At 37.1% G+C, this 27,225-nt stretch overlaps 1 protein-coding gene across 1 annotated transcript in view; it reads right to left on the bottom strand.

The window, feature by feature from the left end:
• The window catches only part of LOC127970304 (MAM domain-containing glycosylphosphatidylinositol anchor protein 1-like), a 183,599-nt gene that overhangs the window by 43,497 nt on the left and 112,877 nt on the right, over nt 1-27,225 (bottom strand). Inside the window, exons 7-11 of the mRNA XM_052572802.1 lie at nt 22,780-23,049; nt 20,025-20,354; nt 17,182-17,478; nt 10,482-10,748; nt 8,476-8,621 (exon numbers count right to left, since the gene is read on the bottom strand). Of these exons, the coding sequence (XP_052428762.1) occupies nt 8,476-8,621; nt 10,482-10,748; nt 17,182-17,478; nt 20,025-20,354; nt 22,780-23,049 (1,310 nt within the window). The remainder of the gene's footprint in view (nt 1-8,475; nt 8,622-10,481; nt 10,749-17,181; nt 17,479-20,024; nt 20,355-22,779; nt 23,050-27,225) is intronic.

The raw sequence follows: 27,225 nt of genomic DNA, 5'->3' as shown, positions 1-27,225 counted from the left end.
AAGTGATTTTCACAATATTGATCATCCGTGTCATTATCTTTATAGATGTGGTGTGGATTCTGCTACTGTTTTACATTAAGAAAAGTTCTTAAAACTGTGTCTTTATCATTATTGTTATCATCCTTGGTACAAATAGACACTAATGATTAAGATGTTGTCATGAATGATACGAACACCAGACCTAAAGAGTGCTATCATTGATCAAGACGGCTTGAGGAAGCTTGTCCACCAGATCACCAAATAGATAAAACATCAACAAAATTAACAATATTCACAGCCAAACAAACCGTGAGTAACAAATGAAAATACAGAAAATATTAGTGTAACTGAATTATTATAATATTTTATTTTTTTGCATGTAAAAATGCATTTTACCTAATGTGAACAAATGAAATATTAGAACATTTCACTATATTAGGGCATTTAACCCTCAGATCTAAAGCCTGTACTCACACACCTGTGCTTTCTATCTAAAACAATCTTTCACCTCCAAATGTCTTTTTTCATTCAGTGATTTGTTCTTTTCTGCTTGTTTCCACACACCTGGTTATGCATCAGTCATCGGTACATATACTACTTCCTTTCCTCTTCATCAGTCAAACATCCATTAAAAGAGACCAGAGGCTACTGTATTTCTTTCTTTCTTTCTTTGTGTTTTTTTTTGTCATAACTCTCAGACTACTACAAATCAACCTGTTTGTTTATATATATATATATATATATATATATATATATATATATATATATATATATATACCTTTATGAAGGTTAAGGTCTATTAAGAGAAATCTAGTCTTGATTCTATTTTCGCTATAATTTTAAAAACAGATCAAGATTATAACCAATATACATTAAATTCAGAATTATTCAGAATAACCGTTTAAATAAATTAATAGAATTAATTCATAAAAAACATTAACATCACACTTTATTTTAAGGCCCAGTCCTCATGATTAACAAACCATTAACTATGACTTTTGGCTCAATAAACTCCAAATTTTCTGCTTATTATATATTAAGTTAGTTGTTAAGTTTAGGTATTGGGTAGGATTAGGAATGTAGAATAGGGTCCTGCAGAATATAATAATAATAATAATAATAATAATAATAATAATAATAATAATAATAATAATAATTCCTTACATTTATATAGCACTTTTCTAGGCACTCAAAGAGCTTTACATTGTCAGTGGGGTATCTCTTCATCCATCCACCACCAGTGTGCAGCATCCACCTGGATGATGCGATGGCAGCCATATTTGCGCCAGAACGCCCAACACGCACCAGCTTATTGGTGGAGAGGAGACCAATCAGTAGATATGGGGATTGTTAGGAGGCTATGATGGTCAGAGGCCAATGGGTGAATCTAGCCAGCTTGCCGAGGTCACACCTCTACTCTTTACGAAAGACATCCTGGCATCAGACCATCCTCAGAGAGTCAGGACCTCGGTTTAACGTCTCATCTGAAAAACGGTGCTTGTTGACAGTATAGTATCCCCATCACTACACTGTGGTGCCAAGACCCACACAGACCACAGGGTGAGCACCCCCTGCTGGCCTCACTAGCACCTCTTCCAGCAGCAACCTAGTTTTCAAAGGGGTCATATGATGCGATTTCAATTTTCTTTTCTCTTTTTGGAGTGTTACAAGCTCTTGGTTCATAAATAAGATCTGTAAAGATGCAAAGACTATTGTCTCAAATCCAAAGAGATATTCGTTATAAAAGTTGAGTCAACGCCAGGACACACGGCATCACAGTGTTAAGGGGCATAACATTTCTGTCACATGCTTGAGGCATTCGGCCAATTACAATCCATTAGATAGCTGGCCAATCAGAGCACACCTCGCTTTTCAGGCCAAATAGCTTTGTAAAAAAAGACATGTTTCAGAAAGGCAAGGCATATAGGAGAAACAATAATGTACAGTATGTGGAAAATAATGTTTTTTTTTTTTTTTTTACCTTAAACCACATAAACACATTGTATTACACCAAATACACAAAATAATGTTATTTGTAAGTCCCCTTTAAACTGTTCAAGGTTTGCTGCAACTGTTTGCTAAAAACTTTCTAACATATAGCTTGTTCCCATGTGAAAATACGAACTGACAAATTTATGTCTAGGTCAGTTAGTAAGAGTACCTCAAGTCAGTAAATGATATCAAAATTCACAATAAATCCATGACTCTGAACAGCTATATATATTCAGCATGTTCTCGGTTCATTAAAATGGTTGTTTGAGCAACAGGTCTCGGTCTGCTGGGCTTTGACGGGTTATATATGTCTGGATCTTGATCTCTGGTATTTAGGAATATGGTACATACTGAATCATTAAAGCATGAAGAACTAGCAAACAGGGTTACATCAAATCGCACAGGGCTTTATATACTAGAGACACACATACAGCTGTAAGATCTCACCCTCTTGTAATATCACAGGTGTGTGAGGTGTGAGCAGAGGCCTGTGATACAGCGCTTCTCTTGCCGCAGGATTCCCCCTGCAGGTACAGCTCAATAAAGACGTGTAAATGCATTCAAGCACACTCGCTCTCTCGCGATTTCTCCTGAGGTGGTTCACCCCACTGATCAGAGGTCTGTCATCGGGGCTCGGGTTCAGATGCGGAAAGCTGTTTGAGTCTCCGCTGGTTGAGTAACATATGGCACAGAGCATGTTTAATGAAACTGGGTTTGTCGTTTGTCAGCAAATTTACAACAATGTCTAAATATGGAGTTTAGCTTGTTAGCATCAGAACTGTGAAAAATGAGCCCAAAATAATAATCAGAAATGAAAGTTTCTCATTTTACTTAGCGTACGTTTATTCTAGAGGGACTCAGTTTTCCGCACCGGTAAACAAGCGGCGCAGCTTTACAAATGAGGCTTGGTGTTTCCTGCAGTCTCTGAAAACACAACACTCATTTCAGAAAAGAGAGAAAATTCTTGTTCTTCTCTTGGAAAGTTATGAGGAAATGAAAGCGCTTTGAGCACCTGTTATACCAGTGTGACGGAGGTAAAGAAAAACATTTAAGTAAAGAAAGAAAGTGCACAGATGAAGGGGCGTTTTCTCCAAGAAAGCAAGAGAGTCAAAAAAGAAAGAAAAAAATCTGAAAAGAAACAACACAAAAATAAAACAAATATTAGAAAACAAAATTCAACAAAATTGATTTCTAATAAATAAATTAATATAAAACTTTTATTGTATTAGTAACAACAACAATAGTAATAATAAAAATGTATCAGTGGTGGTACAGTACAGCAGCCGTGGCGACGTGACGTGACGTCTCCGTTCCCTCCTTCACGGAAAAGCGAGGTGTGCTCTGATTGGCCAGCTATCTAATGGATTGTAATTGGCCATATACATTCAGTCACTCTCGACGTCATGTCGGTGACCGATGAATTAGGATTCCATATCAAAGCTTCATAACTGCTGCCCCTTCAAGTGCCTTGTGCGGGCCACCTGCAACCCTTTTTGGTGTAGGCTGAGGCTAAGCAACAAGTAGTTTCGTTCACCATTGTTGAAGCACTACGCACTCAGTGATACTGGATAACATTGGGAAAACGTACCCGTTTCACTTGGAACAGGAAAGCTGCAGAAGCTCCATCCTACCTGAAGGAGGTCTTGGGAGCAAATACACATATGAATATCCGTTTAAGTGCATATGGAAAATAGAATGTGATTGTACTTTACTTTAAAGTTTTGTGACTTTACAAATATGGGATCCACTTAAGTCTCACATATGGAACCCAGCCTTCTATCACAGACGCTCCGTGACGTTTGGCTGCTGAGGGGATGGAAGAGCTCGACGGGGTCTATAGTAAAGACACTCTGGAGTAGTTTTAGCAAGCCGACACTAGGAGACAGGTCCAAAGAGGGTATTGAGGGGGGCTGTGAAGGATTTAACCTCCTGGCCTCTCTAAGGAACCTAATGGCCAGGTCATGCTTACCCACCGACTTCCCTTCTACGGGGTCATGGTACACAGCAATCACACCAACTTGAACTTTGAGGGTGGAGGGAGACAGCCTTTGCTCAAGCCCTTGCTGCAAAAAGGAAAGCATGACCCTGATCTGGCATCTCCGGGGGTTTTCTCAATGAGAAGAACACCACTCAACTAACAGGTTCCACTTAAAGGAATAAGTGTGTCTCTTAGAAGTGATGGTGTCGACTACCTCTTGGGGTGGGTCACCTAGAACCTCCACGTCTCATCCAGGGACCATACATGAAGTTTCAGAGGTCTGGATGTGGGTGCCATAGGGTGCCCCTTCTCTGAATCAGTAGATCCTTCCTCAGAGGAATCCGCCAGGGAGAGACTGTCGCGAGGAGCACTAGTTCGGTGAACCAGGTCAGAGTAGACCAATACTGCACCACAAGCAAGACCTGCTCCTCGTCCTCCCTGACCTTGCAACTGGCAGTGAGAGGTCTCTGGAAAAGCAAACAGGTCTACCTGAGCAGCTCCGAAACATCTCCAAATCAACTGGACCTCCCTGGAGCGTAGATCGAGAAAGCTCTTGGTCGTATGGTTGAGCAGGCCGGAATGTGAATGGCATGATGTGACCTCAGAACCTTCTGATTCCAAAGGAGGAGGTGGTGGGCGAGTTGTGACATGTGACAGGATCGCAGATCACCTTGCCAGTTGATGTAAGCAATGGTCACTCTAGTTTCAGTGGGACCACTGTCCTGCCCTTGAATGTATTCAAGCAGGTCTTCACTGGCCATGCACGTTTCTCTGTGAGGTGTGCTGTCTGTTCAACCGAATCCAACTCCATATCAAGAAAAGAGATCCAACTTCCCAGTTGACCTGAAGACCCAAAAGGCTGAGGTGAAGGAACACCAGGTCCCTGTGCTCGCACAACTGATCCCGAGACTGTGCTACTAAGAGCCAAACGTTGAGATAGTTGAGGATGTGAACACCATGCTCTCATAGGGGAACCAGACTTTCCGTTACTTTCATTATGAGACAGGGAGACAGAGACATCCCGAAGGGCAGGACCTTGAACTGATATGCCCATACTTTTTCTCGCAATGGGAACATGACTCATCCATGAACGGCACCTCAGTGTGCTTAATGCCCAGACATGTAAGGCAGTGATCGTGACCATCACCCGTCACCAGGTTTTGACCGCATCCAGAAACTCAGGGGTGAAATGGCATCTGTAGAGACAATCCAACATCTTTACAAAAAAGAGAATTTTTAGAGAAATTGCTCTTCATGGGGACTGGCCGCTTGAAGCACGACAAGGGCACAGTGCAGCCTGAAGTGCGCAAATCGCTCAACTCAGAATGGCCATGGCTGAATCGCCGTATCGCCAACACCAGAAGCTTCTAAGAGCACGTTGAACTCACAGCCATTTGAAGACACTGGATGGAGCAGAACAATATTGTCGCTCGGCTGGTATGCATTGCAACTGCTGCCTTCTCATACTCACGCTGTGATCAACTGCAGCTGAAAGCAATAATTGCATGCCAATGTGCATTGGCTCATTTAATTTACACTTAAAGTAGATTGGTCTATCGAAGCGATATCCTAATTCGTCTGTCTCCGACGTGACATCGAGAGTGACCGACTGTATTCTGTAGTGAAATTTCTTATGCATCCCTAAATGATTTCAAAGTGGAAATAATAATAATAACTGTTATATTTAAATTATTATAATTAGAAGATTTTTTACAAATTATTTTAAATGACAAATAGTAAAAAAGCAAAAATAAAATCCTTTAAAACAACTAATAAAAATGAAAAATACAGTTGTGAGATCTTACATAGCATGTGAAGTACAATAAAAAGTGACTAATGTTTGACAGTTCATTTACAGTGTTTAGTTTTATAAATACATATTTCCCATCTATCTGTCAAAAATTACTGTTTTTTTATCAGTTAACTGTTAATTAACTTTATATTCTCGCGCATATATCTTGTGATAGTCCCAATACTAGATGAGTAACAAAAGACGTTTCTAAAGTTAGAGACTGAAACTCTTTGTATTGAACGCTCTCGTCTCAATGAGAAACAATGGCACTGCTTTCTTCAGCTCATTACCCCTCTCTCTTTTCCCTTTCTTTTCTACATTTCTGAGAGCAACATCTATAAAACATTTATCAGCATTACCACTGCAAAGCAGTGTGGCGCATTCACACCTTGGACAAATTTATACACAGACGAACACGCCAACGCACGGTCCTTACCATATAGATACAAACACACACACAAATCCAATGAACTATATTTCACTGTTCACACACAGACATTCATTGTTATTCTACTATGATCAAATATGCACATATACTCAACAGAGTCTACTGAGAAGCTCATCTATAATCTGTCTCGCTCTCCACCACACACACGCACGCTCATAAAAGTTAATGCACGCTTGCTGCAGTCAGGATGTTAATTCATTGGTCCCTGTAGACTCTTACTTAAGGTAAGGTTTTAAAGAGGGGAAGATTAGCTATTCATGCACACAAAGACAAGTGGCTAATCTCCCCCTCCCCATTCGCTTTGATTCCTGCCTCCTTCCATAATTCATTGGCGCTCTTCCGTTCCTGCCGCCCCCCTCTGGGCCAGGTTTCTATGAATAGATGATTAGGACGTCAGAATCAAAAAATCTGATGAAGAGTCACAAAGTGCAACACAGTTTCTGTGACGAGGGTGCATCGATGTGCCGGGTCCTCCCGAGATGTTTAGAGGGTGTTTGTTTGTTGCATAGGGTGGCCAGATTTCAACCGGGACACATGGGGGGTGGAGAGAATCCCAGTGAATGCTTCAAAGATGTAGTTTGTTTTATTGAAACATTGCCTGTAAAAGATTCAACATTGGCTCTGTCCATGTATTAGTGAGCTGACTTGATGTGATTGATTTCAATAGAATTTGGTTTAGAGAAAAACAGTGCAATGTTCTAAAAAGTGCAAAAATACATAAGACACAAATTATGTGTTTTAACAGAATTAAACTATTTCTTTCTTTCTTTTTCAATTAGTTTCAGTACTAAATCATAGATTTCTTCATTAAGCTTGTGTAATGCATTATAGGATTCCCTTCCTCAAGAAGGATACTTGAGATGCTTTTTAACCAAAAGAAAGTATTGCAAATTAAAGGCAACATAACTGTTTTGACTTGTTTTCCAGTTGAAATATCTAAGATGCTTAAAACAAGACCGGTTTACTTGAGGATTGACACTGCATAACATATAAATGCTTGTTTCCAGAGAATGTATCTTTATTATGGGTGTGTTTTGTTCAGATATTTTCTCTTCTGTTAAGAAAAAACTAGTTAAAAACAAGTAACCAAATCTGCCAGTGTAGTAAAACAAAATACCCTTATATTCAAGAGTCTTAGAAAACAAGTCTTATTAAGTTATCCTTCTCAAGAAAATGTATCTTGTCTAAGGAGCATTTTAGATAATTTAACTACATAATTACACAAACATACTCAATAGGAATATGATTTTTTACAGTATAAACAACTTAATACGTTTCTGAACCTAGTTCATGTTTCATAAAAATGTATTTGTGCATTTTAGACCACTGTTAGACCGCTTATAAACCTAAACATGTAACTTTTGTAACTGTTGAATATAAAATATGGGGGCGGGGTTGTCCTCCTCAACATCTATGATGGTTAAGGACCTGCATTGAAGACAAAACCTTTTCAGTCAGTCAGCCTCACAGTGGAAACTGGGACATATTTACATTTTTTAGCAAACCATCCAGACACTGTACTTTGTACAATGCTCCACTAAACCATGTACAGAAATGCAAAGCATATTCATGCGGCCTCAACCCTGCTGACTCAGGTCAAAAGGCAGGAACTGTGTGAATTACAGCTGCTTGGGTGTGAAGTAAAGTTAGCTATACATGAGCATCCAATCACATCTGGCAAAGTGGAGTACGATCAACACAATGAGGACATATTCATCTCTGTGGACGAGAACTCAAGCTACTAAACACAGTAGGTTTGCGCATGCTATATATTTGCGATTTATTTGTGTTAACACCAATATTTTTGTCCCGTGAGGTCGACCCTAAAAGTCAATTTACTTAATCAATTCCACTGTAAGAGAAGAAACATAACTTAAGAATCATGTTGACCTAAGCATCATTGTTTATCACACAGACTACAAGCTAAAGGTAACCTGCTTGACCATGTTCTTTAAAAGAGCACTTTAGGGTGTATAAGCGTTTTTGTTTTTTTTTTGTTTTTTCAGCAGGGATGAAATACAGATCCAATCAGGCTGCTTGTGTGTTCCTGTGTTTGGCCGGTGGGGTTCTGAGAGTCTCTTTAATGCAGTACAAGCAGTGATCGATCCGCTGTCTGCTCCCTACATAGAGCACACTATTCCCCTGACTCCTATTACAAACACACTTATTCTACTCATCCACCTCCAACTGAGCCAACACAGAAAGAAAGAAAGAAAGAAAGAAAAAGAAAGAAAGAAAGAAAGAAAGAAAGATTAAGCTCCCAGTGTCCGTGGGTGTTCGCTTTACCTGTTGGACATTAATCCAGTAGCCGATGATTTTGTCCACAGCGCCAGGCTCATTCTGTGTCCACTGTAGGATGTAGGAATAATTGTTCTTCAAGGTGCGAATGGGGTTTGGAGTGTCGTAGTAAAACTCTGCATTAAACGGCTGAGCTAAATGAACAAACAAACCAAAACAGAGTAAGACTAATTAGTCAAATACTTTAAAAAGATAAAGTACTACCATCTTAGCCATCTTATTTTGCAATGAGGTAGTAAGTTATTTCCTGTAAATGTCCAATGCTTTCGATTCATTTCGATTGAAGTAAACTATCTGATCTAAAAACTGGCATGTTTATGATTATGAAAATGCATTAAAATTATTTGATGACAAAATAACAGTTAAATAACAGCAAAATCAAGCAGCATAAATGGACTGTTAAAGATATTTGAAATATAAGGTGGATCTTCAACTGAAATAGCAGGGGTTTTTATTCTAGACATAGCTGTTACATTAAAGATAATGTGATAAATTTGTTTGCCATTCTAGGTATGCATACTTAATTGTATTTTATTATTGCAGAAAAAAGCCATTATTGGGGTCATGACCCACCGGGTGAGAACTAATTATCTAGAGCATCAACGAAAGACAAGCATTTCATTGAATAAGAACTGTTTAATTTAGTGTCACCAAACAGAAATTGCTAGAATAAATATTTTTAAGATTTTGTCTTGTGCCACAGATGTTGGATAAATTATATATTTGAAGTCATTTTTTTTTTTACTTGTAAGCAGCTATGCTGTGCTGAAGTCAGTTGTTATGTTTTTGGCCGTTACTATGTCCCTTAAAGGAACTTATGGTAACCATCATTTAAACCAAGATACAGTAGAAATTTTACAAAAATATATATATATAAAAAAAAAAACACTACATTTTGAACATTCAGAAATAAAATTTTCATAACTTCTGAAAACATTGTTTTGTTAGCTGGGGTACATTTCATCAGAATTGCTTTTCATAGTAATCAGAGTAAGGACAATAGAATGCTAAATGTTGTAACACAATTCCTTTTACCATATTACCAAATCTGTATTTTGCACAGCAGCTAGGCTTACAGTTTAACAGCAGTCATATTAGAGAGGGGTGATAGAACTAGCTGATAGCATTAGCACCCCTCAGCTGTCACGATGTGCTGGCAAAGCTAAAGATAAGACCCTGCTGAGAAGTAAAAAACTTTCCAAGTCTGCAAGACGGCAGCCAGTGTTTCTGGAAGTGTACTGTATGGTGCCACATCGCCGTCTGGCCTTTCTTGGCAGATGTCTCCAGCACATCAGCAACTAGCGTAGTAGAAGCAAACAAAGATGGCAACTCAACTGTAAGGAGTAAGTGACGGACAAAATATGCTAATTCTCATTTTAATGCTGTTCACTTTCCATATGGAAGATCCAGTTTAAATCAGCTTGATAATAGTGGTTTCATATGGTTTAATTGGTCCAAGCTAGTCAGCTGTGGGCTTTAAGTTATCCACACTGGTTTAGGTAATTGTAAAGATGTCTGAAAGAATTGTTCTTCTGAGTCGGGTCAATGAATCAGTTGAACAAGTTCACAAAACCCATTTCTTATTTCATAAAGGTTTATATTAAATTAATTCCCTTATTAACAAATAATAAACCATGTAGTTATGTATTGGAAGGCCTTACCAATGAGCAGTGGTCATCAGTCTTACTTTTCAGATTCAAATTAGATAATTCTTGTTAAAGACCATAGTTAGATGACTAACTTGTAAGACTACTAACTGTCCACCTTTACTGGTATGACCCGGATTTCTACAGAACAGGTCAAATTTAATAAACCAGACTGCTTGTGCTCAAACAACAGGAATAACAAGACAAACTAAATATGACTTCTGACTCTTGACAAAGTTTGATAACCGTCCTATAGCAAGACTAATAGACCCAAGGCAACAGGAAAGTTTTTTCTGTAAAATACAGCACCCAAAGTACATGTAGTTTTTTTTTTTTTTTACAACTCACCAGACACAATGAAGGTGCAGGTTGAGGTCCCGACTCCATTGCTCACTCTGCACTCGTAAGTGCCGTTATTAGTCGTGTCTAGTTTAAAGCGAAGCTGAGGGACACTTTGAGGGTCCACCGTTGGGGTTCGAATGAGCAACCCATTACGATACCAGCGGGCGCTGGCAATTCGGTTAGGATTGGATTTGAGAATCAAGCATCGGAGATTGACTGTCGAAAACGTTTGAGAACGTACATCCAGCAGGACTGGATCCACAACAGGAGGATCTGGTGGAGAAAAAAGACTATTATAACTTACTGGTATTCATCTGATTGTTTCTTCTACAACACTTGAACCCATCGCACATGCCGATGACGTTCAGATGACATATTGCAAGCTACTACCTGAATCAATAATATGGGGTCCACATCGCCTCAGCTAATTGCACGGAATCAATCTATATAGTGTGCTAGAGCTAGTGACTTATTACAGTCTACCAGGGTCTGGTTAGACACTCTGCATGTATGAAGGGATGTGACTGCAAATTAGCATCAAAGCACCTCAGGCATACATCAACAGTACATTACTGTAACTAATAATGTGCAGAAACTGTGACAAAGCATCAGGGTGTAATTAACTTATGAACTTGAATCAATGCTTTCAATGACAATATAATTAAAAAACCTTATTAGCTTCAGACTGATTTACAAACTCGTTGGTTGTACATAATGTAAACTTTAACAGACGATCCTTTGAAATAGACATCCAACATAACATTCAGAATGATTATCATACCCATTTTACAAGATCCAACCAATTCCTGATCGATAAAATAAAATGTTCTTTACCGTTTCACTTATATAAATATAAACATGACATATAAATATGTCAGAGTATAGATTGTTTATATATATATATATATATATATATATATATATATATATATATAAACAAAAACATTTCTCATTGTTTAGTGCATTAAAGAAGCACACAGGGTCAAAATTGATTTCACTGACTTGTATTCACATTAATTCAACCATGCCAAAATGATCACAATGAAACCCATTTAAAATCCCCACAAGGTTCTCTGGTTTGTGCTTTGGAATTGAGACAAAGAAAACAAACAGCGTGGGAGAGAACTAGAGCTCCAGCCAAACCACTCCGTAAGTGGCACAATTCTTTGGAGCAAAAAAAAAAAAAAAAAAAAAAAAAAAACTTTTTAATTATTAAATAATTTTCATTAACAACAACAAAAAGAGTATTTGGCTCTCTTATATTTTAAAACGATAATTTTATATTTTAAAACGAATTTGATACATTTTGTATATTTATTTTGAATTAATTGAAAATTAAATGTATTTAAACGTCCCAAATGTTGCTAAGAGTTTAGGCAAACTTAAAAGAAAAAGAACAGAAAGGCACTGGTGCTAGTAACGCCAGGGTCATGGGTTCAAATCCCATGGAATGCATGAACTTATAAATTATGCATATTCATTATGCATGATGAACTGAATAAAACAGCTCATATGATATTTTGTTGGACTTTTCCGAAATGTATCTTCTTTTCCTGATTATTTGTAGATAAAGAAAAAAATGCTATGTATTTAAAATATATAAACACGGTGAGCAAAGAAAGCAAGAAAAACAGACCCAGACGTGACAGAAATAAAAGTCAAGTTGGGAAACGCATAACAAAAGGTGCCGTGATCGATACTGTATAGTACAGAGTATTATAAATTCCCTTGATGTGACGGCCCGATCATCAGTGTTGCATTCCAACTCTGTTTGTGAGAAACATTTATCTAAGCTCAACAGGAAGAGGTGATTTTCTCTTATCTATTCCCATAATGAAGTTTACACCAGATTATTTTAATTTCACAACACAACAGTTCCCATAAACAAACTATAATCATCTGTCTCATGTGAGAGGACACGTGTCTGTAACCAAAACATCATGAAATTCAGCCACCCAATAACACTCATAAATATGAGAGTGAAGATAAAACAAACTCAAAATAAAGACACAAGAGAAAACATATACTGTATGCCTATTAAACTATAAAACTATAAAAATATTCCTGTCATTTTTCATTAAAAGTAAAAAAAGAGGAGAAAATTGAGCATACATCGGTATTGATCTTTTGTGAACACAATTATTAAGTCAAATAATACAATAGTTTCATAAAATGTACTCTATCTAAGATGGAGATGAGTTTGAAATTTGAAAAATGTACATAACTTGTTCACCAATAGATCCTCTGCAATGAATGGATATCTGTTCAAAATGCTGATGAAAACATCACAATAATCCACAAGTAATCCACACAACTCCAGTCAATAAGTTAACATCTTTTGAAGCGAAAAGCACTTTATTTGTAAGAAACAAACCCATCATTAATACTGAATGCTTCCTGCAGTGAAAAGTCCATCCTCTTTTTTCCCCTCAAATCAAAATTCACCAACATATTTGTTTAAACTATTTTGGACTGTTTTTGCTTGTAAACTATTCTTGATCCATGCATATTTCTCTCCTGATTCAGATGAGATGAGTTGTGTTTTAGCAGGAAGCAACAATTTGAAGTGAAAAACATTTGATAGTGGATTTGTTCATAAACACGCAGTTTATGGATTACTAATATTATTTGTGTATTATATTGTGATGTTTTTACTTGCAGCTGTTTGGACTTGCAAGACTTCATTTTGACGGCACCCATTCACTGCAGAGGATCCATCAGTAAGCAAGGGATGTAATGGAAAAGTTCTCCAAATCTGTTCTGATTAAGAAACAAACTCATTTAAAGCTGCGGTAGGGAACTTTTGAAGCTCTAGCGGTTAATAAACAGAACTGCTTGCGTCTTGCGGAAGAACATTGTAGCCGGAACTACTTCTCTCTGTTTATGTCTATGAAGAATCACAAAGGTCCTGGGTTACTCCGCCGCGGTATCCCCGAAGCAATCTAAAATAGTCCGAATATAAACACTTATTATAGGTGTACCCTAGTGATTCAGGACAAGCTAAAAACACGGTTTGGAAAATTGATTCATGGTGTACTCGCTTATTATATAAATTTTTCTACATTTTGAACACTAACAAAGTTACGGACCGCAGCTCTGATTGGTTGCTTTTTACCGGGAGCGATGGAGTTTCTGCAAATGGCAATAGGACACTGGGAGGAGCCAGAGGAGCTTGATTTTTTCACAGATTATCTGTCTAATATTCTACTGTCAGGACATAATGACAGGTTTAACAAATATGTAAAAAATATTTTTTTTACAAAAGTTCCCTACAGCACCTTTAAATCTTGTTTGCCCTGAAGGTGTTTCTTGAATTTTCAGGAAATTTTAATTTTCAATTTAATAGTATTAATCAAGAGTATATTATCATAATGTCATACTTTTATTTTTTATATAATTATTATTTATATAATGTGCAAGGTTGTGTGTGTGTGTGTGTCTGTTTTCAAATATTACTTTTTTTAATTAAATATGTATAATTGCAAATGTATTTTAAAAAAATAACATTTTCCATAATTAAAAACATAAATTTTTAAATAAAAATATACATTTATAGTATTTAAAATATGAATGTATTCATATTTTATTTAAATCAATATACAAGCAACAGATACTACAAGTGCTTCATGATTTAAATAATATATCACAGTTTTTTTTAGAACAAGATTGTTCTTGACAGGTTTAGTGAGATTTACCCTGCTAGCCTCTGGATGCCTCTCAGTGAAACATGGTTCATTTTCAGGCAGACGCTGTCTGTCTCTCCTGACACAGAAAGACAGGACGGGGTGTTAGACAGCATCCCCCTGTCTCTAGCTCCAGAGAGACAGACAGAGCCACCTGGCTCATAAATCAGACCTGCTGTAGGATGAAGCACAGCGGTGGGCTCCATCCTGCAATCCTCCACATTAGCTGGGCCCGTTACACCAGCGATATTGACGGCAGATAGAAACAAAGGGACTGAGGATGTGAGTGTAGACTTAGATGTGTGGGGGAGAGGGTGATTCATACAAGCTCTTAATGAAGCTATCACTCATTTAGCTGCAACACAGCATTCTGGGATTTCTCTGGCCATAAATCCTTCCCAAGAACTTCAATTTGTTCACAGCATGCCCTGCGTTACATGTTTCAGGATATATTGTGTTTAAGTCAGATGCACAGCATTTATACTTCGTTTCTGAATGTATGGGCTGTGCACATTCATTGACTGTGCTGTTAAATAACAGTATAAATCATGTAGCTGTTGTCTTCGTTTATCATAATTGATCACAAGCCGAGCAATGACATGCTCCGCTCACCTGAGACAAACTCGTTTACCTAAACGCTGTCTGCCAGACGGGAAGAGACATATACTGAAACAACCCCTGTCACACAGAATATGATAACAAAACAGCATTTGATCAATAAAAATAATCTAAAGAGATACTGAAATTTGTTTACCGGTATAGCAGAAACATTACATTCAAGCCTCTTAAAAGTTGTAAATAAAACAACAATTGAGTACATTTCACTATACACTTACAGTTTGTCTATACCAAAATTTCCTGTGCTGTACTGAAAAACATATGCTATTTTATCATCAAAATCTTGACCTCTCTAGCCTAGGTCAAAATGACCGGATCACAACATGATGGTTTATTGAATGCGTTTAATGTCTGTTCTTTGTAATTATCTGTAAAATGTAGTATTTGTAAGCGAAAGTAAATCTTACACCAGTTTTTATTAAAAACTTTTCAGTGCAGGACAATCACCCTCAGTTCTCCTAGAATAAACCGGGCACAATGGTAATGGTTCACGGCCCGAACCTTGTGGGGCTTGAACCACCAACCACCCAGTTTTCCTGACCACAATGTCACAGCTCGAAAAAGCTCTCTGCATTCTGTGATGCTCACGGTCAGATGCTCATCCTGTGCAGTGAATGGTCCGACGCACACTTAAATTCAGCTTCGTACTGTAATCACATGGTGCATTTTGAAGCAACACAATAAACACAGGATCCATTATGAGAGCGTAGAGTGCTTTGCTCTGCTAATGGCTCGTGTGAAAAGGGCTGATGCGCATTGAGTGGTTCGGGGTTTAACCAGTCTATCTTTTGTGCGGTTGTGCGCAGCTAGAGCACTAATGAATTCAAGGCTTTTTAGTTCGGCACTTACAAAACGTGCTCCACGCGGGCATCATAATGCATTATGAAAACTCTAAACGCATTAACACTCCCGCCGGCCCTCAAATGCTGCATCTAAAAATAGCAGGATCAAAATCATTGATAATGGCCCATTGGGTCTTAATGGAAAACGCGTGTCACTTTGGCTCGTTTGGTCGTGCGTTCGGAGACTCAATCTATCCTCAGTCAGTGGATCGCATTACAATCAAGATTAAAATCACATTAGAATGTGCGGCACCAAATCAAATCTAATCATGCCATCGATCGAGACAATTTCACGATAGACTTCATTACCGCTGTCCTTTCTCAGGCAGGCATAGAAGTGCTTATGTATGAGACGCTCTGGGATGTGTCCAAACCGTGTCAATTTACAAATAATGTGTAATGTGTTCGATTGGCCTGGTCGACTGACAAATAAAATCCTTCTGTGATTTATAGAAAGGCTAATGCGGGACTTCCTATAAAACACTTTGGATAAGTTTTGAACTTTAAATCCTTCAAAAGGATAGTTCACCTTCAGTTGCCGGTCCCCACTTACTTTGATGGTGACAAAAAAAATACTATGCGAGTCAATGGGGACCAAATAAAGGTTAACTATCCCTTTAAACGTTTACGGTTAAAACCACAATATAGTTTGACTATGTCCTGTTCAATACAGGTAGTGACCCAAACAATTAGCCAACTTAGTATACTTGCATTGTTGTTCACAAGGCATTTTACTTCTGCAAGCAGACACGATTTTGAGTATGTTACAGGATATTTGCTTTTCTTTTAAACTTTTGATTCATCAAAAGATCCTGCAAAAAATATATAATTTTCCACAATGATTTTACTAACTAAAAGATTTTTAATAAATAAATTTACTAAAATAATAATAAATGATTTTTGAGCAGCAAATCATCATATCAGAATGAATTCTGAACTAAGTAATAATGCTGTAAATTCAGCTTTGCCATAACATTAATTTAATCAGATTACATATTGAAATTACATATTAAAATTTACTATTTCACAATATTACTATTTTTACTGTATTTTTAAGCAAATAAATGCAGCCTGTAATAAATAAAAGATAATACATAAATATCCTAAATGAAATAGACCAATAAATAAAATAAATGAAAGAGACTCTTAAAAATATTTTTTAAAAATCTTACAGAGCCCAAAATTTTAATGGTAGTGTAAATAAAATAAACGAAAAAGTCAAAACAAGTTTTTTATAAAAAGTTAAGACATCTGGAATTATTGTGCAAGTTATTATCTAAACATAATATAGATATAAGATATTTAGGTTACATATTTAAATATTTGCCATTTTAAGAGCTGCCTGCCAATCATTTTGAGTGTTCACAGGTCAACCATAAATAAGAAGCTGCTGACAAAGAATGTAATCATTTATGCAGATCATGGGGGAAATGCTATTTACTCACTGCTTACTTGTAAATCACTTTAATGTAGCTAGCTACTTCTAGCTTTAGCAGCTTGGTGAACTTTCATTTCAAATTAGTTCCCCATTTAAAAACTTTGTCTGATGACTGAAACACTTACATTCTACGTTGAGCTGCACCTGAGCCTGTCGGCGTTTGATGTTTAGGCCGTTGTAAGGAGCGGTTTGGCAGCGGTAAGCTCCCATCATGTCCCGCGTCACATTGGTCAGCCGCAAACGTCCATCGCGTGTTTCCACCACCCAATCCCCCGACGGCATGGGCAGGTCCTTGTTTGCACGGGACCACAGAACGGGTGGGCGGGGCTTACCATCGACTAAACACACAAGCTCTGCGGTCCCGCCCTCACTGACATTGACCACACCTCCTCCAACTGGCACACTCAGAACAGGAGGAACGACTGGAAAAGAGGAAAAACAGTCATAAGAGGAGATGTGTATATATATATATATATATATATATATATATACACATATACACATATATATACACTATATTATATATATATATATATATATATATATATATTTTTTTTTTTTTTTTTTTTTTTTTTTTTTTGTATGTTTGAACCTTAAAAAAATCTAAATAATATTAAATTATAGCTAATAAGTAAAAAAAAAAAAAAAAAAAAAAAATTTAAATCAAGATATAATATAAGAATATAAGAAATAAAATCCAAAGATTTGTAGTTTTATGAGATACTGCTTACTCATATTCATAGAAGTTTTTCATCCAAACTTAATATATAATAATAATTAAAGAATGTAATTTTATTCAATTAATTAATAAACTAACTCAAAATTATTTTTCTTATAAACAATTGTGCAAAACAATCGAAAATCAAAAATAATAAAAATCTACTACTCAATCAGTGTTGCAATGTAATGCCGCAGTTATTTTTTAAATCACTTAATCAAGGCCAGTTGGCAGGTTAACAATGTATAAAATTCTGATGCAATATAAAATAATATATAAGAAAATATAATCAACAGCTTTTTTAAGACACTACTATGTTAAATCTAATGGTCCAACACTAAAACAAAAAAAAACTGTCAAAATAATGGCCATATATGATAGACAGATTTCAAACAGTAGGACAGAAAGATCATAAAGCGAGAGATAAAGCGCCTGTCAGATGATACGACTGATCATGTTAGGTACTGCAGTCAGAAACAGAGAGTAACCCCAGTGAAGGTTGGAACTTCAAGAACAAAAAAAAAAGAGGAGAAACTCAGGAAAAAATAGCATCCTGCTGAGATGAGAGAGAGCAGATCAGAGGGGACTCAAATTCATGAGGGCGTCTGTATTTCCCAGAATTCAACAGTTTACTACCATCAACCCCGCAGAATGGCCATTCCCACATTATCACTGTTTACCCATGAGGCATAAGTTTAACATCTCAGATGGGTGAAAACTACTCAATAAACATCATGTTGTATATCATTGTATGGATTCACACCTCCAGCCCAATACTCGAGGCTGCCTGGGAAACACAGCCGTCACTTCCGGATCAGAATCTGCGGCGGTGGTGGCAGCAACATCCGAATATTCATCCTCGGAAGGCGATAGCTTATTCCTCAATGCTGCAAACAACATCTGATCCTCCAGTGGTGCGCTGAATGAAACTATGTGACCAACAGGAGCCGGGCCAGCAAAATTACTCGGGATCCCCACAGTACATTCACTGTGGGAGGAGTGAGAGGTCCGCGGGGACATCCCAAAAGAGGTGGTGGCCAGCTCGGGACAAGGAAACCAGAGAGGCGATATCGCAGCGAAGCCATGCTCATACGCTTGCAATGAACACATGAGTCATCCACGAACACAGCTTCAGCATGTTGGATGCCCAGATACTTAAGACAATGCATGTGGCTGTCGACAGATTACATTAGGGGTGCACCGATCAAGATCGGCCGATCATTAATGCGCATCTCATCAGTAAAGCCGGTTCTCTAATCAGTGGTAAATTCCATCAGGTGTGTGATTTCACATAGAGCAGCTGTTACTACACAGAGCCATTGTTAACCGACTAGCTGCACAAATAAACGCTGATAATGAACGTGGATTTGCGCAGCTAGTCAGTTAACAATGGCTCTGTGTAGTAACAGCTGCTCTATGTGAAATCACGCACCTGATGGAATTTACCAAATATTGCACCCCTAGATGACATGTAATGACCACAACCAAAAGAACACAGATGCAACGGTATCTTTAAAAAAATGCAAACCTTCCATGATGAGAAACTACTCTTTTAGTTGAAGCACCCAGGGGAATCGCTGTTTCAACAGGGATACTGCTGTTTGTGCCATCACAAGAACCATAAACAGCTTCTTCCAGAAAAAAAACAAAAAGGCTTTATGGAGAAGAATTCATTCACCCACTCGGCTCCAAAGCAAAAATCTGATGGATGCACTTGTCACCTACTTATACCCATATGCACAGGGAGTGGCTCAGATATGCAAAATCCAATAGCTAAAATTGACTGGCCGTTTTCTCTGAAAGTCGGAAGTGCACTGGGGCTCTCAAGTAAATCCCCTATGTCGTCATGACATAACTCAAAGATAGCTAGCTAGCTAGCTAGCTAGATAGATAGATAGATAGATAGATAGATAGATAGATAGATAGATAGATAGATAGATAGATAGATAGATAGATAGATAGATAGATAGATAGATTGATTGACTGATTGACTGATTGAACAGGACAAGTACAATATGTCTCATGCCAAAGTCAGTTTGAACAATTGTAAACACTGGAAAGAAAACAACACTCATCAAACCATTTCATGGGGTCTTTCATGTTTGTGAGCAAAGAAAATCCCATTTTAACAAGCAAACAACATCATCGGCAACTAGCAGAAGGAGTCGGATCAAAGGGCCGCTTCACAGTACAAGCACAAGTAAGGACATCAAACCCTGCGAGTCTTTAGTATTACAATCAGAGTCTCACCGCTGCTCTGCGTGATGTTCACGTCCACTCGCAGTTCAGGAACGCTGCTCCCAGGGAAGTTGGCTACACAGCTGTAGGTGGCCTGATCTCTGAACTTCATGTCCACGATCTCCAGGCTGCTGGTACCGGGTGGCATGTCTGGGTCGCTTCGTAGCACGATGAGGCTGTCGGTCGGGAAGATTAGAGCTCCGTTCTTGTACCAGGTGTAGTTCACCTTATCCTGAGGCTGGGCGTCAACGTGGCAGGAAAGTTTGAGGTCTCGACCCATCTGTATGCTCTCGCTGTCTTTGTTGGAGTCTGGCGTGATCTGGAACGTTAAGTTCTTCATGGCTAATGGAGAGAGAGAAAGGATGACATGGTGATCATGGTGGAAGGAGCATTTAGGTTATAACTAAACCCAATCCTAGAACTATCAATTCTTTATTCACCTTTATTTAGGTTGATAACTAAAACTATATAAAATTTAAATATGACTCAAATCTAATAAAATGTAAATATTAGACTCTTTTTTTTTTACTTAATTGAATGTTTCAAATGTTTTAAAGCTTTTTCTACCAAACTTAAATAAGCTAATGTACTGTACTAGAATTACTCAAAATAAAATGGAAATTAAAATGCACGAAAGCTATATGATAAATATCTGTGTGTGTGTGTGTGTGTGTGTGTGCATAAAAAAACATACAACAAATGACAAAAGCACATTAGAAAAATTACTAAAACTAAAATAAATAAAAGTATGAAAAATAAAACCTAATTTAAAATATATATATATAGTGTATAGTATTTAAATGACTTTTCACATTTTCTAGGGGAAAATATGTATGAAAGTCTGCAGAATTAATTACATTTTTTTTATTGGTTTTGCCAACAGGATACTAAGCCCATTTTAGTAGCTTATGAAATTTGTGAAAAAAATATGCAAAAACCTGTGGGTGCAGTGCAAGCCACAGGTGTAGTATAATAATAATAATAATAATTTTAAAAAGGCAGAAAAAGATAAACAATATATAATAATAATAAAACAATTTAACATTACATATTAAATATTAATTAAATATAGTTTATATTAAAATAATAGCATGTGTATAATTATATCAAATAATTTTATTTTATGTTTTAAGTTAGTTAAAGGTTAGATGAGTTTAGGTTTAAAGCTTTATTTCAGTGGAAATTAAATGACGTCATGCGTACAGAAATCAATACATAGTTTTTATCCAGTGTAATATTGCAAAGGCATTATCGTTGTCAGTTAAATTTTGAACAATGAAACAAATGAATATTCTTAAATTATATATTATATTTAATGTTAAGTTTCAGAAAAAGTATTTACAAAAAAACACATCACATCTAAGACTGAAAAGATTAACAACATAAAGATTGAATGTAGTCTTGTTGGAAGCAGACTGAACTAATTTAATTAATGATGTTTAAAATTAAGGTTTAGAATAAAGACAATTTTTGAGGAACATTAATAGAGTCCTGATTCCCGGTGCACTGCTTCGTCACTGTACTGTACATGAAAACATCTCACACTTTACTGCAAACACTGGCTTTAATCATGAGGAAAAAAAGTACAATTTACACAATAAATGTAATGTCGGCTTTTTAGGATGAAAATAATAAGCTTAAAGGCAGTATCACGAACACAGCTGAAGATGCTTAGAGCATCCATAACCCCGTTACAGCCCTACTGCTGTAATTTGTTAGTACTGAAGCACAATTCATAACTATAACAGCTTAGCCGCGTGTTTATGCTCTGACAGTATGAAAAACGACCCTGCAGGTGGAAACAGAAAGTTTAGCACCATATGTTCAGCGCCCTGCATTTCAACAGACGGCTGCCTTACCTGGATGATTGGCTGCGCTCAGGCGTCCGTGGCACCTGCGTGTGCATTTGACACAAAGCGAGCTCATTACCGTCAATAGAGACGGATCCAGCTTGCATTCCGAAATAAGACGTTTCTACTGCTAATTACTTCCATTCCTCTCAAATTAATTGGAGTAAATAAAAATGATTAAAGAGGCTAAGAATAGCTCCAAGCCCTGATGAACGGCAGGCGTTATGGCAGCCGTTCCTGAATCACCCTCTCTGCTTGAGGAGTTTAACACGATCACACACTGCCAAGAGAGCTAATTACAGTTCAACCGCTAACTCACGCTCACGCCACGTAAACACACGCTCCCACACATACATATGAAGAAGTCTGGCACTGCAATTTTTGAGCTAAGCGCGGGACAGACAGAAAGTCATAACTCATTCAAATGCATGTCAATCAAGTGGTCAGGGGGATATGTAAACTTAAATTGAATCTGATGGCTTGAGATGTAACTAATATAATTTAGCCATTAACGGTGACGTGATTTCTGTGCCACCCAACAGAACTGCAGAAATAAAGACTGATTTCAAACCAGGGTGGCGCAAAATTCAGAACTGAGATGGCAAATCTTTAACTCCATCTTTATGTCTATCTATCTATCTATCTATCTATCTATCTATCTATCTATCTATCTATCTATCTATCTATCTATCTATCTATCTATCTGTCTGTCTGTCTGTCTGTGTCCGTTCATCCACCCACCTTTATGTTTATCCATTTATCTTTCCAATATGTTCATCTGTCCATCCATCTATCCATCCTTCACAGCATGTCCTGACAAACTTTGCTATTCTGGATTGAATTTCCAGTGCATTTGGATCTACTTCCTTACAATCATATTGAAATGGCAGTTCATGTGTAAAAGCGTGTGCACATACTTCTCACAATGAGGTTGACGGTTCTTCTCGCAGGGTTTCCCACATTATTGACGGCTGTGCAGTTGTAGATGCCGGCATCAGCGGGAGTGACGGACCGAAGAGTGAGGGACCCACCTCGGATCATGGACCGCTGAGGGAGGGATCCAGGGTACCGTGACCAGCTGACCGTAGGTGTGGGGAAGCCCGCCGTTACCTCACACGACAGCGTGACGTCTTGGCCTGGGTCCACCACGTACGTCTCATTCACAGACAGCTTTAGAGCAGGGGGTGCTGGGAGAGTAAATAAAAGTATGCATCATTAAAAGCTAGTGGGTCTCCAGTTTATGTCTAGATGAGTGAGTCTTGCATTTACAGGATAGAGCAGAACAAGGGAAGTGCAGGTAGTTTTGCTACAACATGTGACCACATGAAGCTAAAAGCTTTTTGATGACAGGGTCAATACTACCATTGATCAATAAAAACATTTCATGAGAAATCACCTCTTCACTGCTTCTGGGTAAACTAACAGCTATTCTTAGCATGACACATAACTCAAGTCTCTTGGCAGACAATTTACAGTATCTCCTTCAACGATTCCCTTTTTTAAAGCCAAAGTGTCCTGTCAGTTGATCTGGCCTCAGCAATTGCTGATCATTTAGCCTCAAACCTTGGATATTTCCTTTGGACATAGACATTTTTCTGGCAGATTTACACTACAATAATATATATATATATATATTAGGGCTGTCAAATGATTAAAATTTTTAATCAAATTAATCAGAATTTTCAGTGGATTAATCAGGATTAATCACTATTTGCAATTACACTTGAATCCTAACCATTTTTTGTTTTCTGAAATGCATACCACAAGATAAATAACAGGACACAGATACATAATTTTTATGTATTGATTCATCAATATGTGGTTCTTTTTTTCTGAATTTCAAAAGTTTAACTTTTACTTAGATCAAATTTACCTGAGCACTATATCAAACCATGCCATTTAACTACTGATAGTGTAAGAATTTTAGGTGAACCAGTGGTTAAATATAGCCACATATCTATGAAATTATGCATAGAAACTCGAAAGCATGAACTCAGAAACACAAACATGCTCCACCATCACATAAGCAGCACTCTGGGCACTCTTGTTTTTGGGATATGTTCATTTGCTCTGCCACAATACTTTAGGATCGATATTTTCACGTTCTGAAGGCTTCAAGTGCCAGTAAAACCAAGTAAAAATGCATATGCTTTCCCAAACAGCTGTAATTTTCGCTGCATTGCATGTAGGCGTTCTGCGCATGCGCAGTGTGAAACACAGGACGCTATAACAGGAAGACGCTCCAGCGTATCAACTACCAAAGTCGTCTCTGTTTATCAAACTTGGCATGAATGTATTTGAGAGTAACTGAGGTAAAACCTTAAGCTTCTTCTGTGTTTTCGTCGCGGTGCTCGCCGCTGTTTTTGAGAATTCAGAGATCGACGACACTTTCCTGACCTGAATAATTTGTCACACTGCGCATGCGTGAAATGCGTTAAAAAATTTGACGTAATTAACGACAAACAACTAATTAACGTCGTTAACGCGCTATTTTTGACAGCCCTAATGTATATATATATATATATATATATATATATATATATATATATATACACACACACACACACACACACACAGTGGCGGCTCCAACCAAATCTCTCGGGGGGTTGTTTGCTCGATTAATGAGGATAGGTCACCCATTCAATTGATAAATTAACAGCTAGTTGAAGATGTAAAGGGAACTGAACTACTATAGTATTAATTAAACTTAAACTGACAATAGGAGTCAATCTCTGGTTCTCTTTGTGTTTTAATATGTGTTAAAACATTTCAGCAGCAAATTAAGACACCAAGATGTGGTTTTCCCAAAAAATGTTTTACTTCGATTTCAGTTTAATAAGAAATAATTGAAGTCACTTATATTACACTGCTCATTTATATCAAATTCCTCACTTACATTACACGGCTTACTTAAATTACTCACTTATATTACACTGTTCCCTACTTTCCATATTCCGTGTTTTTTCACCTTTCTCCGAGAGATGATTTTCGGTGACACCTGTAGTTTTCCATGCGATTTCTTTCACATTTGATAAAGATATTAAATATTAGATATATTTTTAAAGATGTTAAAATTCAAAATAGTTTTTAAATGTTATTGGATGTCACTGTTCCCACCAGTCGTTGCACAAGTTAAGGTTACACACGATGACGAAAGCACGTTAGGGCTAGCCCTCCCGGAACTCATTGAGATTGCATTGCAGTGCCTGCAGTTTGAAAGAAAATTATCTTTGAATGGAAGTCTATGAGAGCAATCGGGGCGATTCTCAGTTTGACAGAAATTGCCCCAAAAGGGGTAGTATTACACAAAACGACTCAATGCTGATTGGACTATTTAGAGGCAGCACAAACAGTCTAAAATAGTGAAAGCTAGCGTAACACTGTGGTTGAATGTAAAATAAAATAAAAATCCCTCCCTTGCCTTTGGTGGTGTGTTGCCCAATCGCCCTAATGGAGAAACCACCACTGTGTGTGTGTGTGTGTGTATATATATATATATGTGTGTGTGTTTTCCCACAAGCAGAATAAAATGTATATTACATATATATATAAATGTATATATGTAATATACATTTTATTCGGCTTGTGGGAAAATTGTGCAGAATGCTGTAAAATGAATTTAAAAACAGTCCAGAGTAACAGAGTACTACTCTCCTATCTGAAAACCTTTAATATTTAAGCTAAAATATTTAAGAACACATAGACCTGGCACCTAAACAGGTTAGCTTTGAATAAACATTGTAATCTTTCTTTGTTAACTTAAGTTAATTTGTGTAATAAAATAATGTACGAAACTAAAAGTAACAATAGGAAGTATATTGTTTTGAAAAGAAACCAAGCAGGCTGCTGCTGCTCTTAATAATTGGGTATGCTTTGCCCTATAAACAGTCACGTCTTAAGTTTCTTTTCTTTCACAAAAGAGAGATATTTCAAGAACATGACCGTAGATGCTGCATTTTCCTCTCTACATGACTGAACACATGATCATTAAGCTAGAAATGAATTTCACAGTCAGAATCACACATTAAAAAAAGCACTTTATCCTTATGCCTATTATTACAGTGCACATAATGTTCATCTAATAAAACAATCAAAAAATATAATAACTCAATAGCTTTTTTGTGTATGTTTATATACTTTTAAAGAAAATAAGTAAATGCATTAGACTTTGTGCAATCTACTCATCAGGGTGACTGTCAATGAATAAATATCTTGTTTTACAAAGACAGCTGCAAAGTGTCGAACACTAGCACAAAAACTCATGGGATTAGAATACAGTATCTCAATCTGTTTTATATCATTAAGTAAAGGAGAAACAAGGAAACTACATGAGGACATGACGCAGGCCAGATTCGAACCTGCATAGCCTACATCAGCCCCATGTCACGAAGCACACCGCAGTGTGTCTGAATGGCATCAGTTCCATCTGTGTTCATTATCTCTGCAGTCTAGAACTGTCATACTGTACCTGAACAAGACCAGACTGCTGCTAAGCACCATAAACTCATTAGTTAAAAATAAATGACTGAAATTAGGAAGCAGAAAACCTGCCAATGTGCTTTTCATCTACCTACAAATTAATTGTCATTGGCAATATTTGAGCTCTGAATAGACTTGTAAAACACCCAACATAAAATGCCAAAAAATTCATTGTCTATTAGACCAATTAAAACTGATCCAAAAAGTTTATAAAAGAGCATCAGAAGTGATTAAAAATATCTTCAATTATCATGAAATGACTAGAATCATAACTAAAGTCATATTAATCAATATTTTTGGCTTGTTGTCCAGTAAAAAAATGCGGGGCATTAAAAAATATCGAAACATCCTTAAAACGAGATTTAGAAGCCAAACTGGGTAAAAAAAAAAAAAAAAGTTTTGTTTTGTTTTTATAGAAAACAGTTTTGAATGTCTTTAAAAAAAAAAAAAAAATGCAATCCAACAAAATGAATATCACTGTTTTTTCGTCTCAAGTAAATGGAACATTTGATGGATATTTCGATTTTTAAGAAAAATACAGAACAAGAAAAACAGTGCTGTCTGGGTCATCAAATAGTATTTTGACTTATATCTAATTACACCTAATTATTCTTTTATGCAACCAGAGATTAAAATATACTAACCCTTTAGAGAGGAAGAGATGTGAATATAATATGACTCAGACCTACATTCAATCATCCAAAAGTGGTTTAAATTTTATGTCCCACAAGCAGTACAATCCTAGCCTGGTAATACCAGACTCTGCTACTTCACTTTGCTTCGTAGACAGAGTCTGGAATGGCATAATAGAGAAGTGTTTTCTCTCTCGCTAGGGGGCGCTTGTCTGAAGTTTAAAATCATTGGTTACCCGTAAGCCAATCAGA

The sequence above is a fragment of the Carassius gibelio genome, chromosome B13, assembly GCF_023724105.1.
Source record: "Carassius gibelio isolate Cgi1373 ecotype wild population from Czech Republic chromosome B13, carGib1.2-hapl.c, whole genome shotgun sequence".
Lineage (NCBI taxonomy): Eukaryota > Metazoa > Chordata > Actinopteri > Cypriniformes > Cyprinidae > Carassius > Carassius gibelio.
This window is presented reverse-complemented; position numbering and strand designations above follow the sequence as displayed.